Genomic DNA, 15,394 nt, shown 5'->3' with positions numbered 1-15,394 from the left:
TTCTGCACACAGCTGTTAACTTAAACATGCAGAATGCCATCTGTGCAGTGAAAGCAGCATGTGCCCTTCACAATTTTGTCCTGCAGCGAGATGGGTTCCTGTTTGAGGATTCCCTCATGCATACCATGCAAACGGCCAATTGGGCCAGAACGCACGGTAACACCCAAGGGGCAAACATTAGGGACCAATTTGCCTCATACTTCATGTCCCCTGCAGGAGAGCTTTCATGGCAACTGGAGGCCACTGAATCATAAGTGTATATATAAACAGTGAATCTGAAAATATATCGGATTAAAATTTTAGAACTTGTTGCTTGTCCTAAATAAAATTGTTTAGAATGACAGTGTTTTTGTCCTTTTTACTTTGTATTAACATAGAGCTTTCCTTTTTATTTGAGATTATCTTTTTAACTTTTTTTATGTTGTGCAAAGGCTGGGTTGCTTGATTGCAAGATTTATAGGCGTAAATATTTAAAAGTTCGGAGAGATGACAAGTTGATAGATTGTCTATTCAAATTAGAACATGTGGTGAGCCTAGTAACTCTCCCCAGAATAATCTCAGGGCTTTCTATAAAGATGTGCATAAGCAGATTCCTAATGACAATACTTCACAGATTCCAACATATTTGGCCAGGGGTGGGCAACTTTAGACCTCCAGCTGCGGTGGAATTGTTCAAATCCCATGATGCAATGCAAGTTTCTGAAAACCACAGGCATGACACCCAGAGGTAGAGGCACACAGGTGGAGTTCTGAAGTTGCCCACCCCTAAACTAGGCACACATGGCAGCAAAAACATGCTTCTGCAATCTCACAACAAACTTGGAGCAGTTAAATGATAGCAGGAAAGCTTGAAAACATCACCCACATGTCACATGCACATTGCTTTCTTTGATGGCGAAGCTGAAGTTAGCCCACTCTGGCCATATCTTCATGCCAAGCATTGTTCCTCCTGCCCTGCTTCTTATACTGGGGGGCCCTGGGGTCATACAGACAGGGCTATGACCTAATGAGTTAGATGAAGGCCTAGGGGCTAGTTCACACCATAGGCAGTTGTGATGCAGTCCGTTCAGTTTGGCTGCTGCACCCAAAATACATCACAATGCTTTCCTATGGGCTTTCTTGTGCTGTATTCACATCATTGCAGTCCGTTCAGATGCAGTCAGAAAAAGTACTGCTCGTCCTATTTTAGCTGCATCTGATCACACTGGAGCGCATCAAAACGGAACGCATCAAAAAAAGAAACCCCGAAACAGTATTGGTCGTGTCATCATCCAGGGACTTCCTCTTTGTAGGTACAGCCAACACTATCACCATGCCTGCCAACAAAGCGAGCATGTCTGAGCTCCAAAACAAACAAAGGAAATGCTCTGACAGGAAAAAGGAAGTGACCTAATTGTCTTATTAGCATTTTAGTAAAAAAAAAAAATGTGCAGACGCACTCAGTTGTGATGCAGTTTCTGGTGTGAACTAACCCTCAGAATCAAAGTTCTGCAGTGTTGATGCCTCCCAGTATGCTTGGCAAAGAGTGGGTGGTCTTCTAGTTCTGTATAAAAATGCAAATGCACTGTAATATGCCAAAAATAAGCTCATGTACTTTTTCCTGCGTTTGGCCTTTTACAGCTTGTGACAAAATGGTCAGGTGTGAATGGGGCTATTGAAAAGAATGGGATTTCTTCTGCTGAGCATTTTATCACACTAACCTTTGAGTAACAAAACTCCTAGGTGTGAATGGGGGACTTAGACCACTAATGTCACCTACGGACCCCAAAGAAGCTGATGAAGCACAGATCATGCTTCTCTGGCTAGAGCAGCCTAAGAAATGACAGCCTGAAACTGGAAAAATCCTCATGACTTACAGATTCATTACGCAGAGAGATCAGACACTGGAAGTGTTCTGATCTCCCTCCGATCCGGCTTTACACACCTGCTGTGCAGTTAGTACCGCATAGGGGGCGCCAAGATCACAGCTGCTGCAGCAACCGCCATGATCTTGGTATAACCACTTCAGGACCACACTGTTCATATACGTATTGCTGTCCTAACATGCTCATGACACATCACACCAGGCTACATTTTTCCAGTTTTCTACTGTCAATTAAGCCTGTCCCCACACAGCCTCTGCTTTCTACTTTACAAACAGGAGTTGTACATAGTCTTCTGCTGTAACTCATCTGCCTCAAGGATGGACATGTTGCTGTTCCACCCCCCTCCGTTGTAAAAGGTGGTTATCCAAGTTACTGTCTGCTTGAACCAATCTGGTCATTCTCCCCAACCTCTCATCAAAAAGGCATTTCCATTCCCAGACCTTTTGCTCACTGGATGTTTTTTACACCATTCCAAATCAACTGTAGAGACTGTTGTGTGAAAACTCCAGGAGATCACTAGTTGCAGAAAACAGCTCGCCTGGCACCAATCATGATTTTTAATATTGGGTACAGAAAAGAGAAGTGTGTTGGTCTGACAAGAACACTAAATTTCCAAAAGACAAACTTCAATGAGCTGCATCATCTAGTTTATGACAATAAATGGGACATATTATTTCGAACACTGAAGAGAAGTGGGATTGTTTTAATAAATACATTACATAATGCTATTACCAAGTGCATACCATTGGGTAATAAACACAAAAGATTAAGAGCTAAGCCTGCATGGCTAAATAAAATGGTAATACAACATATCAAAGAAAAGATAGCATTTATAAAATATAAGATGTAGGGGAAGGGATTGGCATTCCAAAGCTACAAGGAATGTAATGAGATGTAAACATGAAATCTGGGCAGCTAAAATAGATTACGAAAAACATCACCAGTCAGCAAAAAGAACCACCAAAAATTAATCCAATATATAAACAGCAAAGGGTTCAGAAAAGTGCAGGTGGGCCCAATAAAAGATGAAAACGGGAGACCAATCACAAATAACACGGAGAGGGCCGAGGTATTAAATTCATTTTTCTCCTCATACACCTCAGGGAAAAGACGGGTTTAATGGAAATAAGAATGTGAGTTGCTCAGTGCGTAAAACACTGCAGTGGTTGACAGTAACCTGGGTTCAACAAAGACCGGATAAACAATGCAAATAAGTCATTGGGACCTGATAACCTGCACCCCAGAGTACTTAAAGATCTTGGTCAGGTTATAACCAGACCATTATTCCTCATCTTTAAGGACTCATTAATGACTGGAAGGGTACCAAATGACTGGCGCAAAGCTACGGTAATACCAATATTCAAAAATGGTTCAAGATCCCAAGCGGGTAATTATTGACCAGTCAGTCTAACATCAATAGTATGCAAACTATTTGAGGGAATGATAAAGGACTATTTAGTGGATTTTGTTCGTGACAAAAAAAAAGGTATAAGTGATAATCATCACAGATTTAGGAAGGACCGTTCTTGTCAGACCAACCTACTATCATTCTACGAAGAGGTGAGTAGAGATCTGGAGGGAGGGAGGCCGGTGGATGGTGTATATCTGGATTTTGCCAAAGCATTTGACATGGTACTATATAAACTCTTAATTCACAAGCTTAAATTGATGGGCATATATGAAATGGTGTGTACATGGGTAGAGAACTGCCAAGAGGAAGTTTTGATAAATTACTCTTTCACATTGGTTCAAGGTTGAGAGTGGCGTGCCCCAGGGTTCTGTGCTAGGCCCAATACTATTTAACCTGTTTATCAATGATTTTGGGGAGGGCGTAAATAGTCATGTTTCTGTGTTTGCACATACTAAAATTGGGAGAGTAATAGACACGGACTTAGACATTATGTAATTACAGGAGGACCTGAATAAAATAGGGGAGTGGGCAACTACATGGCAGATGAGGTTTATGTTGAGAAATGTTAAGTATTGCATTTTGGGGTTAAAAACAGGCAAGTGGAATACACATAAAAATGGGAACTCCGCTAGGGAAGTCAGAAATGGAAAAAGATTTGGGGGGTCATAATTGGCCGCAGATTGAATAGCGTGCAATGCCAGGCTGCAGCAAACAAAGCTAGCAGAGTACTGTCATGTATTAAAAAGGGAATGTACTGTAGACACAAAATAATAACTTTGCCACTTTATAGATCACTAGTTCGACCTCATCTGGAGTATGTGGTTCAGTTTTGGTCACCAGTCAAGAGAAAAGATGTCCTGGAGCTGGAGAAGGTCCAATGAAGAGCAACCAAACTAATTTAAGGGGCTGGAGGATCAAGACTATGAGACATGGTTGCTAAATTTAAACATGTTCATGCTGGAAGTGAGGCGGTTAAGAGTGGACATGATTTTGTTGTACAAAATGTTTAGTGGTGACGGCAACATCGGCACTAAACTTTTTACTGTAAACCCCATAACAATGACTAAAGGCCACCACCTAAAACTAGTGGAGAAAAGATTTAACCACAAAGGGCGTAGGGGCTTCTTTTCAGTTAGTGTGGTTACATTTCAGAACTTTCTGCCACAAGCAGTGGTATCAGCAAAGAATATTGATTCGTTAAAAAAAAAAAAAAAATCAATTAGATTCCATCATGAGACTAACATACAGGGGTATAGGTACACTTAAATATTAGACCACACACGCACACATAGGTTGAACTTGATGGACCTGTGTCTTTTGCCAACCTCAAATACTATGTAACTATGGATTCAGAGCAAAAGGCAAATGTGACCAATATTCTATGGCATTTTCCAGTAATACTGAAAGACCGTGACATTTGCACTGTGGCAGTAATGTCTTAATCACTGCAATGACATATAGAAAGGAAGATTTTCCTTAAATCGTATCTGGGAACATACTTTTTTCTCCTGAACACCTGAGCAGGAGACATAGCACATATCTTAATTTGAAGGCTCTAATTGCTTTATATGCTAAGAGTGGTTGATATAATTGAGTTTTGTTGTTGCAAGATGTGTAGGAACTAGGGATGCACCAAAATGTCTGCCAAAAAAACGGTACTATGGGCAAAATGCCGATAGTAACAAAACGGCTAAAAATGCAGTGCATCCCTAGCGTCTCTCTCCTCCCTATTGGGTGCCATTCTGTGTCCACTCCAAACCCTGCTGGTCTCCCCTGCCTGTGTCGGCAGAGGCAGTAGAGATTTGAGGGGACACAGAGCCCATCTGGCATCCAGTGGGGAGAAGAGAAGCTGTCAGGAGGCCGAGTGGGGCGGTGCAGGAGGAGACAGCTGTCAGGAGGCTGAGCGGTGTGGGAGGAGCAGTCAGGCAGGAGAGCGGAACACACTCAGCAATCAGTACAGATCGCTGAGTGTTTGTAAACAACTGACATAGTAAGCTTTCCGTGTTCCCGGTTATGAATGAACAGGAAGTGCTATACATCACTTCCTGTACATTCATGATCATATATATGAATATACGAAACATCACTTCCTGTTCATTCAGAACCCCTGAGTTTATGAATGGACAGGAGCACTCTACAACGTTCATTCATAACAAGCTGCAGAAAAAGATTTAGGACACAATATCCTCAATCTTTTTTTCAATTTCAAAAAGGGAAATATCAGGTGTCTGTTTAGATCCCTGAAATTTTCCCCAAGCCCCTAACAGTAAAGTACAAAAATAAAATAATTTAAAACATTTTAAAACGGTTGGAAAAAAAAAAAAGACTGTTTGGGTCTGACACACTTTTAATTTCGGTTTTGATCTAGTAGGAACATTTATTAACACATGTATGGCTGTACCCATTACACAAAGTGGTGCTAGTGGCAAAATAACCCAATGGACCATCTATTCATTATCTGTACACTGTACAGCATATATTGCTGTATTTCAAATATAATACCATGAAAAGCATTTACATTTTTACAGTGTTTATTAAGATTATAAATTTAAAAATCCAAAGACTTGGAGGCACATAGTTTTAAAGGCTTCAAATCACTAAATTGGAATATGAACAGTAAAAGAAACCAAAAGTAAGGACATTTTACCCAGTATAAAAAAATAATATTCAACCAGAAATAAGGACATTAGAGGAAAGTTTCACAAATTCTGCAGCAACCTGTTTCAAGAATAATCCATCCCACCTAGAAGTCTAAAAGCAAACATTGTATTTACAGATATTTTATTAATAGAATGGATATTTGTGCATTACATACACCTTTCTTCTATTAGAAGTGTCAATCTCAATTACAGCATAGTTATTATATTTACAAAAAGCATACATCTTGAAGTAGTTTTCTCTTTTTCAAACAGCAACATCACAATGCAAAAGAACAAAATAAAAGTGAGTTACATTTGAAAACAAAAATGCTTCTGTTGGAGAGGTTGTTTTTATGCCACAAATAGATGACAATACTGTAAAGGAAAGGAGTCTTCACTGCCTTAGAGATTCTGAAGTTAAAGTTCTTCTTGCACTGTTGTGCTATTCAGTCCACTTTCACAACACTGTAGATCTTGGTCACAAACCAAAAGCAGGCAAAGAATCCGATTGTGCCTAAAGTACACAGAAAAACAAAGTATAAGCTCAGTTACATCACAGAACGCACAGGTATCACTGACCATATATTCGCACAAGTATGACGGGAGACCAAACGAGGATAAAACTCGCTGCTTTGGCACATTCCAGGTAAAACAAGGTCCCAAACATAATATGGCCAACATTAACTTTCCTATGTACTCCTCTCGGGCTGGTCAGTAAAGGGTCAAAGTGGTATTAAAGTCAAAAGGGTTTTAAGCTATTCCAAATGCGGATGAAATCAATGAAAGGAATGCTGCTCCTTGATGTGGAAAAGTTTTAGTTTCCTGCAGAAACAGCTTGTCTCCTAAGCGCTGGTTCTGACTTCCTGCCTTAGAGGACTCCTTTCTCAAGTAAAGGGCTATGCGGTCACCCTTGTGTGTGCTAGTAAGCTGTGTGCCTCTCCACAGACACAGCAAATCAATCTACTTCCCTCCCCCGGGCCCCCTCTTCTCCCCACTCCAAGCTAGTAGATAAACAGTTGTTGGAGTCTGCACTGTCCTTTGTGATCTTATACTGGACAGGAAGTTCAGGGAAGCCCCTTCCCCGTCTCCTCCTCCATTGCAACGATGGCATGTCTCTCAGCATCCTCATGTCTTATACAGTGTATAGAACATGGCTCCTGGACCTTAGGCCACTGCAGCAGAGGAGGAAAGAGGCTTCAGGGACCGGTCTAACAAGCTGGCTCTGAGGATCAGGTGAGTAGAACTAGTTATTGCCCCTAGATGCAATTGAGTACTTAACCCTTGCAGTGTGGGGGGGGGTAACCCCACTGCAAGGGTTAAGAAAGTTCAACAGAGTTCTGATTCAAGTCACTGTTGCAAGAGAGAGAAAGAAGTTCTGGAATTGTGTACACTAAAAAATGTTTTTCAGAAAACAGCAAATATTTGTCACCACTTTGTCTTGTACTGTACAAAAATGTAAATCGGACCACCATCTCACCAGTAAAAAGGAAGAATATGAGAACCATGATCATAGTGTAGCCAAAATATAAGAAGGTGCTTGCAGTCCCTGTAATTTGCAGTTTGGAGTAGAAATAATGCACTGCATACACCAGGAAGTAAACCGCTGTAAAGCCACTTGTGAGGAATGAGCGCCATTGCCAATGGTAGTCCTGAGAGAAATGGAAAACAAACAATTACTTGGAATCTCAGAGTGTTCTCAAACAATAAATGAAGCAGATCAGCTCACAACAAAACATCCGATCCGGGACCGGCAGCGTGGCTCGGTGCACGGTCAACTGAGGGAGATCAGTGCGCTCCTCCCCGGGTCTCTGAATGCAGGAAGTGATGTTTACTACATCACTTCCTGCATTCATCTGTCACTCTCTGGCTACAGAAGCTGGTGAAGCAGATCTCTGCTTCATCAGCTTCTTTGGGGATCTCTAGGCGACATTAGAGGTCTTTCAGACTCCTGATATCAAATACAGTGACGGGTCCTCTTTATGAAGACATCACATAAGGGGCTTCTTAGCCCCCCTATGTGATAATAACGTTAAGTGTAAAAATAAATAAAATGTCAAAAATTAAGATTGACACAAAATAAAAAAACCTTTAAAGTCCCCCACAAAAATGTGATAGGTGCTCCTACATGCAAAGTAAAATAATCAGGAAAAATAAATTTCTAAATTACTTTCTCTTCGCTACACTAAACGTACACATGGCCACAAAACTGAAAATAGTTTTCCATTTTTTTAAAAAACATTTTTAGGAAAAAAAAAAATTAAGAATTTCTATATGCATATGTCACAACAAATTAAAGCGATTTTGTCCTTTAAAAAAACAGTATATGTGTAGGTGCAGTGAATCAGGAAGATGGAAATTATGGCTAAAACACAAGAAAAACATAAAAAAAGGGCAAAAAAACCAAACAAAAAAAAAGGCAAAATTGCTCCCGTCCCCAGAAGCGAAAACATTTTCTGAAGCGGTGTCACTAAGGGGTTAACTAAAGACGAAGGTGAGCATGGGTTACTATACTATAGATTACTAGATTATATTTTATGCAGTAGCAGAAATACATCTAGTGATAACCTCTTTTAACATTAAGAAACACCAATATCCCCCACACTTAAAATGGAAGGTCATACCTCAGCACACAGATGAAAGTAGCAAAGTAATATCGTGGCTTCTGAGCATGTGATGACTAGAATGATAAACACGAGGAACAAGAATCCAAACATATAATACATCTGATGGGACCTTAAAGAAACAAAAATGAAGGGTCAGTCACAGTCCTGTTGGAAAGGCGATATTTTCAGACTTCAATAACTTCTCCCAGCAGCTAAGAAATGTACAAAGCTTTGGAGAAACATGAACATGTCATAACATCTTGTCAGCCACATCCTATTAGCGATTGAGAAGCAGAACAAGGCTTAGATTTTCAATACCCATGTAAAAAGTTGGTTTACATTTAAACATTAAAAACAGATTTTTTTTGTTTTAGCTACAGAAGGACTCTAAACTTTCCCTGCTCTATCCAAAACAAAATGGTTTGGCTTGCGTTAATAATAATATTAAGTGTGATTTGCTTAAAGTCTTAGAGAGGCAACATTATTAGTATAAAAGAAAATGAATTTAAATAAATACAATCACGCATGACAGGCGCATGTATTACTTCAATATAACTTCTCACGCCTGGATGTATGTAGAAGCAAAAGCTCCTGTAATAACCAAACTGCTGCCAGAATCAATTAAACTTTTCCTAGAAGAAACAGAGGTGCTGCCATAATAGCTACAGGAGACCGCGCTCAAAGAACATAGAAAATCCTCTTACCAAATACTATTAAGAATGAAGAAGAGTTGTATGAAGATACAGCCAAAGGGCAAAATTCCTCCCATTATAATACCAGGTAACGGCTTTGTGTAAAAAGATTGTTCAGGAATCTGACGAGGGATCTGATTGGTGCGGACCGGGTGTTCAATGGCCTACAAAAAAGGCAAAAGAGAGGCGAATGCATATTTACATAGTCATTAACAAATCATGTTTCCATTTCCGCACAAAAATTTAAAAAAAAAACAACTCCAGACATAAAAATAGCAAAAGTTGTTAATGAAAAAACAATCATAAAAGTACCACAAAATCTGTGCATGAGGTAAGTTACCAGACCTGGTATCACAAGCTGTTTACATGCGGAGATCGTTAAAAAAAAAATTAGGGCTTATTCTGCCCTGTAGCTCAAAAAAGTGTTGTCACTGAAAGTGAATCATCACATGGAAAAGACAAAGGCTTATTTAACCCTTTTGCAGCCACCAGCAGGCCCCTGTTCTAAAACAGTCCTGGTGGCAGTATGTTCACAGGTGTAAAGTCAACTGTTGGCTTTACACTTGAAGGTGTGAAGCCACCCGATCACTTCTGCGAGCTAGCAAACATGCGGTCAGCGAACATCCATTTGCCGATCTCCCCTAAACCGACAATTATTTATTCAGACCCAGTTTCTCAGCTTTTCATCACCTGGCCTCTTTGGCCAGATCTGTGCTTGATCAGCTGGCTACGAAGGTGACATTAGGGATCTAATAGACCTGCCTCCACTAAAAGTGCTATCACATAGCCCCCTATGTTACAGCAATAAAGAATATATATACACATACATATACACACACATACATATACTGTACATACATACACACACACTTCCCCCAAATGTATTTGATCTTCTGCCCCCGCATACACACTAACGGCAACGTGCTTTGAATCTTCCAACATACAAAAACAATCACTGCAACACAGATGTACAATATCGCCACTCACACTGGAATGAGAGCAATCATTCTAGGGCCATTAATCATGGGTAACTCAAATGACCTGTAAAAGCTTTTAAAAATATCATCTATAGGACAATTGTGGGTACAGTAGTTTTTTTTTTTTATTTCACAGGTACGTGAAGTTTCATAGGTTTGGTATCCATTTACTTGGCGCAAGTGTCTTTTATATTTTACCCAAAAATTGAGTAATACTGTATATTGTGTTTGTGCACTAAAATGAAGTGCATTTCCCCCGGGCAGTTATATGCCACAGATCCTGACGTGCTACAATAGTGGTTCCCCAACCACTCACCTAAGAGGTCTGGCTATTAAGTCTAGTGAAATGCAAGACACTTATGCACACTACTATTTTTACTAATTTAAGTTTCTGGTTTATGACAATTGGAAAAAAAAAATTAAAACTGTGCAACAACTATGTGTATAACGTTTGAAGTTAGCCACAGGGTATGTTTGGTTGTCATTCACTACAAGCAAGTGAGGTCTTAGTAAAAGAAAAATGTGAGGATCACACACAGAATTCTAAAGCCTTTTATAATCATGTTGAAATGCATTGGCTTGGATCATGATAAAGAGGGTACTGTTGGTTTAAAGAGAAAACTCTTCCAATTGGGCTTTAGGGTTCACTGAGAACAGTGTAACCTAAAAATCAACAAATTAGGTCGAATTCACTAAGCTATAAAGTATGTATTATGTGCCAGCGCTCCACAGCCAGCATTCTCTTCATTAGAGTGGACTTATTTCACTTGTGGTTTTTGTTAAACAAAAACTGCCCATCACAGCTGTAACCAGAAACAACAGTCCTGGCCAGTGTTCACCATCTCCAGCAGAAATCTTGATAACCTACATGACTGTATCTAAGGGAACAAGTAGGGTATACCCTTGAGCTTATAATTTATGGAGTAAGGTCTTTGGAGCAATAAAGTTGTGAAATACTTACGTTCTTTTTAAATCCAAAATAGGCTCCCACGAAAGTAAGAGGGACGGAAATACAAAACCACAATGCCAGGATTGCCACAAGAGTACCAAAAGGAATGGCTGCGGAGGATCCTTCTCCCCAAAGAATTAAGTTCATCAGGAAGAAATCAGCAAACACAATCCTAGAGAAACAAAAATAACAAAGACACATTCCTTTAAGCTTCAGAATTACAGTGAAGTAGGCATGTTTGGAATCTATAGGCCTAGAACAATTTAAGGAGCTACTTCACAACAAAAACGTAGACATTAGATCAGCAGGCAGAAGAAGTAGTATGTACATTTGTGCTGATCAAACAATCTTTAGCAGGAATTCCCAATAAACATCTTGTGTACGTATTACACATACATATCTAGTTCATTGTGTTATAAGTCTGCAACCACTTGGGCTATTCTTCACAAAAATGACAGTCGCAGCAAACTATTAGCTAATGTTATATTTTATTCTAATAAATAAAATCCAAAAAAAACAAAAAAGGACTATACCCGGGGCACAGGAATGCAGTCAACAGAACATTTGTTTTCCACTTTTCACCACCAAATGCTGTATTAAAAAAAGAAAAGAAAAAAATTGTTAGAAAAAAAAAAAAAAACTTGAGACCTGTAAATTCTTGGACTATGCATATATCGATCTACATATACACACACACACACACACACACATACATAAAATGTAAAATACAATTTGTTCATTCATTAGTTCCGAAACTTTCCCCATCCTCTGTAGTAGGAGGAAGGCTTTACAATGTAAACCTTGATATGACCAAATCACAGCGATTGCAAGGCACAAAGCCAGACGATCTGCTCTGCACTTGTATGCAATGCTCTCTGCGAGCAGCTGCTTGTGTGCACACACACTTCACCTACTAGCTGTTTATATACAGTAGCCAGACGGGAAATGGTTAAACTATGCGTTGAGTGCACACACCAACGGATCTTTGGATAGAATAATTTAGACTGAATGATTCTTCCCCCATCACTGCTATTCTCCCCTTGCTAGTTCAGAGCAAGATGGGAATGGAGAGGAGAAAAATGCACACCGAGTGAAGTCAAACATGAACGTTTGTGCAGTAACTGTGCTAAAGAAACTTTGCACAATGGTAGGATCTTTCATAATTTCACCAGCATCTTGCCATCTGAATACCTTTAGCTTGCATAAGAGCAATGTGTACAGCAAGGTTTTACAAAGCATTAGAAAAGCTTCCAGATTCGTTGACGTATTAAAGAACTGAGTTTCAGTACTTAATGAGAGCGGATTGTCACTTTAAATAAGCTGCTAGCAAAATTCTGCAAGTTGGAGAAAAGCCTGCTAGCAGCTTGCTTAAAGTGACAGCCAGCATTTCCATTAAAAATTGTATTTAACCTTCCAAAACTAGGACTGAGCTTACCTTTAAAGACTTAAAGCTGCTCATACTTTGTTAAAAGCTTTGCAAATGCGTTGCACCTGTGCTTAACATACATATTCATTGCATTAACACACTTTAGAACCAATGCAAGGCCATACCTTTCCTTAGCCCGTTGTGAACAGTAACTAAGGACTAATTAATAGCGTCAAGATACAAAATACCAACTGCTCTCAGCTCTTATTTATGTACCATTACGCTCAACAGATTTAGTACAATATTCACTTAGTCTGTATAAAAAAAATGGGTACAAAGTCATTTTCACATTAAATCCATTAGACAAACTGGTGGGCTTTTAGTGCCAAATCATTTCCAATACTTGTTTCAACTTACATTTGTAGAACCTGGAAGCCACATAACCCGCAGGAGTACCAAGCAGCACCCACAGGACTACAGCACATGTCATCAAAGCTCCTCTGTTTGCAGGAGACAAAAATCCAAGGCATGCAAAAACTGAAAGAGTGCAAATGTGCATAATTATTAATCAATTTTGTACAGTCCTACGTCACTATATACACAGATGTGAATTTTTTTTAAAAAAACATTCCAATATTTTTTTTACTAGAAAACAGTCAGGCAGTTACCAATTGATATCAAATTCAATCAATACTTACATAAAGTGACAAATGTCATAATCAAGATCTGAGCGCCTGAACCAAGGAAAACGGAGAGCAGCATGCCCTTTCTTGGAGGCCTGAAAATATCACCATGCACCAGTTTCCAACCAAACTCTTCCTGAGCATCTTCCTGAAAGACAAACCAACAGAATATATAAAGGATGAAATCAGATACATTCTGCTGGTATCAGAGAGAATAGGACCTTAGGTTTGGTTTATTCATGTGTAACATGGGTGCAAAAAAAATGAAAAAAGGGCCTCAGTCATGAAGGGGTTAAAGTTAGAGAACATATGACTGATTTATTAGAGAACTATGAGGTGAGTGATTTTCACTCATCCTCATAGTTCAAGCCGGCATGTGACAATGAAACGGTCACATGTCGGCTCAATAGATCGGGAAGTGAGCGAACACATACCGCCCCTCGCTCACTTCTCGATCCTGTGCCGGCAGAGAGCCGTGACAGGGAAGGGACTGGATTCCCCCCTCCCCGATCCGCCAGCGCCCACTGGTGGAACGGATGGGGGAGGGGCGGGTACAGCTGGCTCTGCCTCTATATAGGTAGATCCAGCTGTCACTCACACAGCTGGGCGGATCCAGACATAATTGTCGGGATCCGTTTCAGCTGAGGTGTCTCAGCTGCAGCTCGCGGTATACTGAGCTTAGGGTGACGGGAGGACGGTAGTTTGTGTCCTCCCATTACCCTAAGGAGAACTATGGGGAAAAGCCCTAACCCCATAGTTCTCCTTTAAGTATTGTATGTATGAAAGTCAGATTGTTCCATTCTGTATGTAGTTTACTGTATGTGACTGATTTATTGAAGTAGTGCAACAATGATGTAGCAATGTTGGTAATTGAACATGGGTTAGGCCACAAAGCATTACATTGCATCTAGACCTAGGAACGAAAATGTAATATTGCAGCTTACCGGTCCTTAGATGTGGTGGCTGCATTAGTTTTATTTCTCTCATATTTTCACCTGGAGAAGCTGCCATCAACATGCTTCCTGTCCTAGGGTGACAACAATCACTAAAGGTGGCCATACACTAAGCTAATTTCGGACAGTGGGAGCTGTCAGCACCCTTTCAGCTGATCGAAGGGGCATCATCGTCGGAAAATCATTGTACGAACACAGCTGGCTGCCAATGAGCTGCCGCCTCTGTTCAGGTATTCAATGAATACAGCGGGAGATTCCTCGATCATCGCTCGTAGCATTGATGGAGGAATCTATTCTATCCTCTTCGTTCAGTGCACGCGTTGAATGAAAAAACTACAACAGTGTGCGACCAGCTTAAGTGTACCTCATCTTTGGAGGAGAAGCACTGTTATCCTAGACTGCTTGCTTCTGATTTGGAATACAAAACTTCGCCCCCTCACCTCCATAACTTTAGGGGGGAGGTGTTCTGAAGTTCACAGGACAGAACAGGAAAATGCTGATAATCTTTCCAGAAACCCAGTGAGTGTTAACACAAACACATACAGCCGACCCATCTAAGGATTGCTGAGCTGCAATAAAATTACATTTTTGTTCTTGGGTATAGATATCCTTCAACACATTAACAATTTAGATGCTGAACCTTTTTTTGAATAGTTTGACGTTCCAAATGCAAAGCCTATGGGGTTCTTCTACAACAGTATAAAAAAAAGGCATGTGTAGCGCTGACCAAAAATTTCCATAATCGTATAATACAAGCTTTTAGATCGGTCAAGTCATGTAGTACATTGGTCTTAATGCATTGCTTACGCAGGCCCTGAATAGAGATTGTATGGTCAGTTTTAAACAGGCAAAGGGTATCTGTACATACGGAATAGAAATCTTATAAAACATGCATGTGGATGGCCGATTAAAACCAATGCTTGATCTATGTACTAAAAGACAAAAGAAAAAAAAAAAAAACACATTCTGCCCATTTCAGAAGATGTGGAACTGCTTGTACGCCATTTCTGGGCTCCAGTTACTTACGGCAGAATCCATCTGGTTGTATCTTGCAATATCTTTATGCAGTGTTCTCAGCATGATCATAGCAACCATACCAGACAGGAAGAGCACAATCACTAAGGAGTTCATTATACTGTAAAAGAAAAAGAAAGCTCAGGTTTTACAACTGCTGCAACTTAAAAGAAGACTAATTTGACATTAGAACACATGCAACCAACACACAAAACACATTAGATTTAGAACACTAGAATCAA

General features: G+C 40.0%; 1 protein-coding gene across 2 annotated transcripts in view; it reads right to left on the bottom strand.

Moving 5' to 3' along the window:
* Positions 1–15,394, bottom strand: part of TM9SF2 (transmembrane 9 superfamily member 2) — a 42,261-nt gene continuing 26,867 nt past the window's right edge. Inside the window, exons 9-18 of one of the 2 annotated variants that reach the window (XM_018576620.1) lie at positions 15,165–15,273; positions 13,201–13,333; positions 12,920–13,039; positions 11,670–11,727; positions 11,149–11,308; positions 9,223–9,374; positions 8,537–8,648; positions 7,393–7,564; positions 6,351–6,429; positions 1–12 (exon numbers count right to left, since the gene is read on the bottom strand). In XM_018576620.1, coding sequence (XP_018432122.1) covers positions 6,362–6,429; positions 7,393–7,564; positions 8,537–8,648; positions 9,223–9,374; positions 11,149–11,308; positions 11,670–11,727; positions 12,920–13,039; positions 13,201–13,333; positions 15,165–15,273 — 1,084 coding nt within the window. In that variant the 3' untranslated portion in view covers positions 1–12; positions 6,351–6,361. Of the gene's footprint in view, positions 13–5,794; positions 6,430–7,392; positions 7,565–8,536; positions 8,649–9,222; positions 9,375–11,148; positions 11,309–11,669; positions 11,728–12,919; positions 13,040–13,200; positions 13,334–15,164; positions 15,274–15,394 lie in introns of those variants that run through there. The other variant, XM_018576619.1, reaches the window with a different exon arrangement.

Source organism: Nanorana parkeri, unplaced genomic scaffold, assembly GCF_000935625.1.
Source record: "Nanorana parkeri isolate BGI_ZX_2015 unplaced genomic scaffold, ASM93562v1 scaffold71, whole genome shotgun sequence".
NCBI classification, from domain to species: Eukaryota; Metazoa; Chordata; class Amphibia; order Anura; family Dicroglossidae; genus Nanorana; species Nanorana parkeri.
This window is presented reverse-complemented; position numbering and strand designations above follow the sequence as displayed.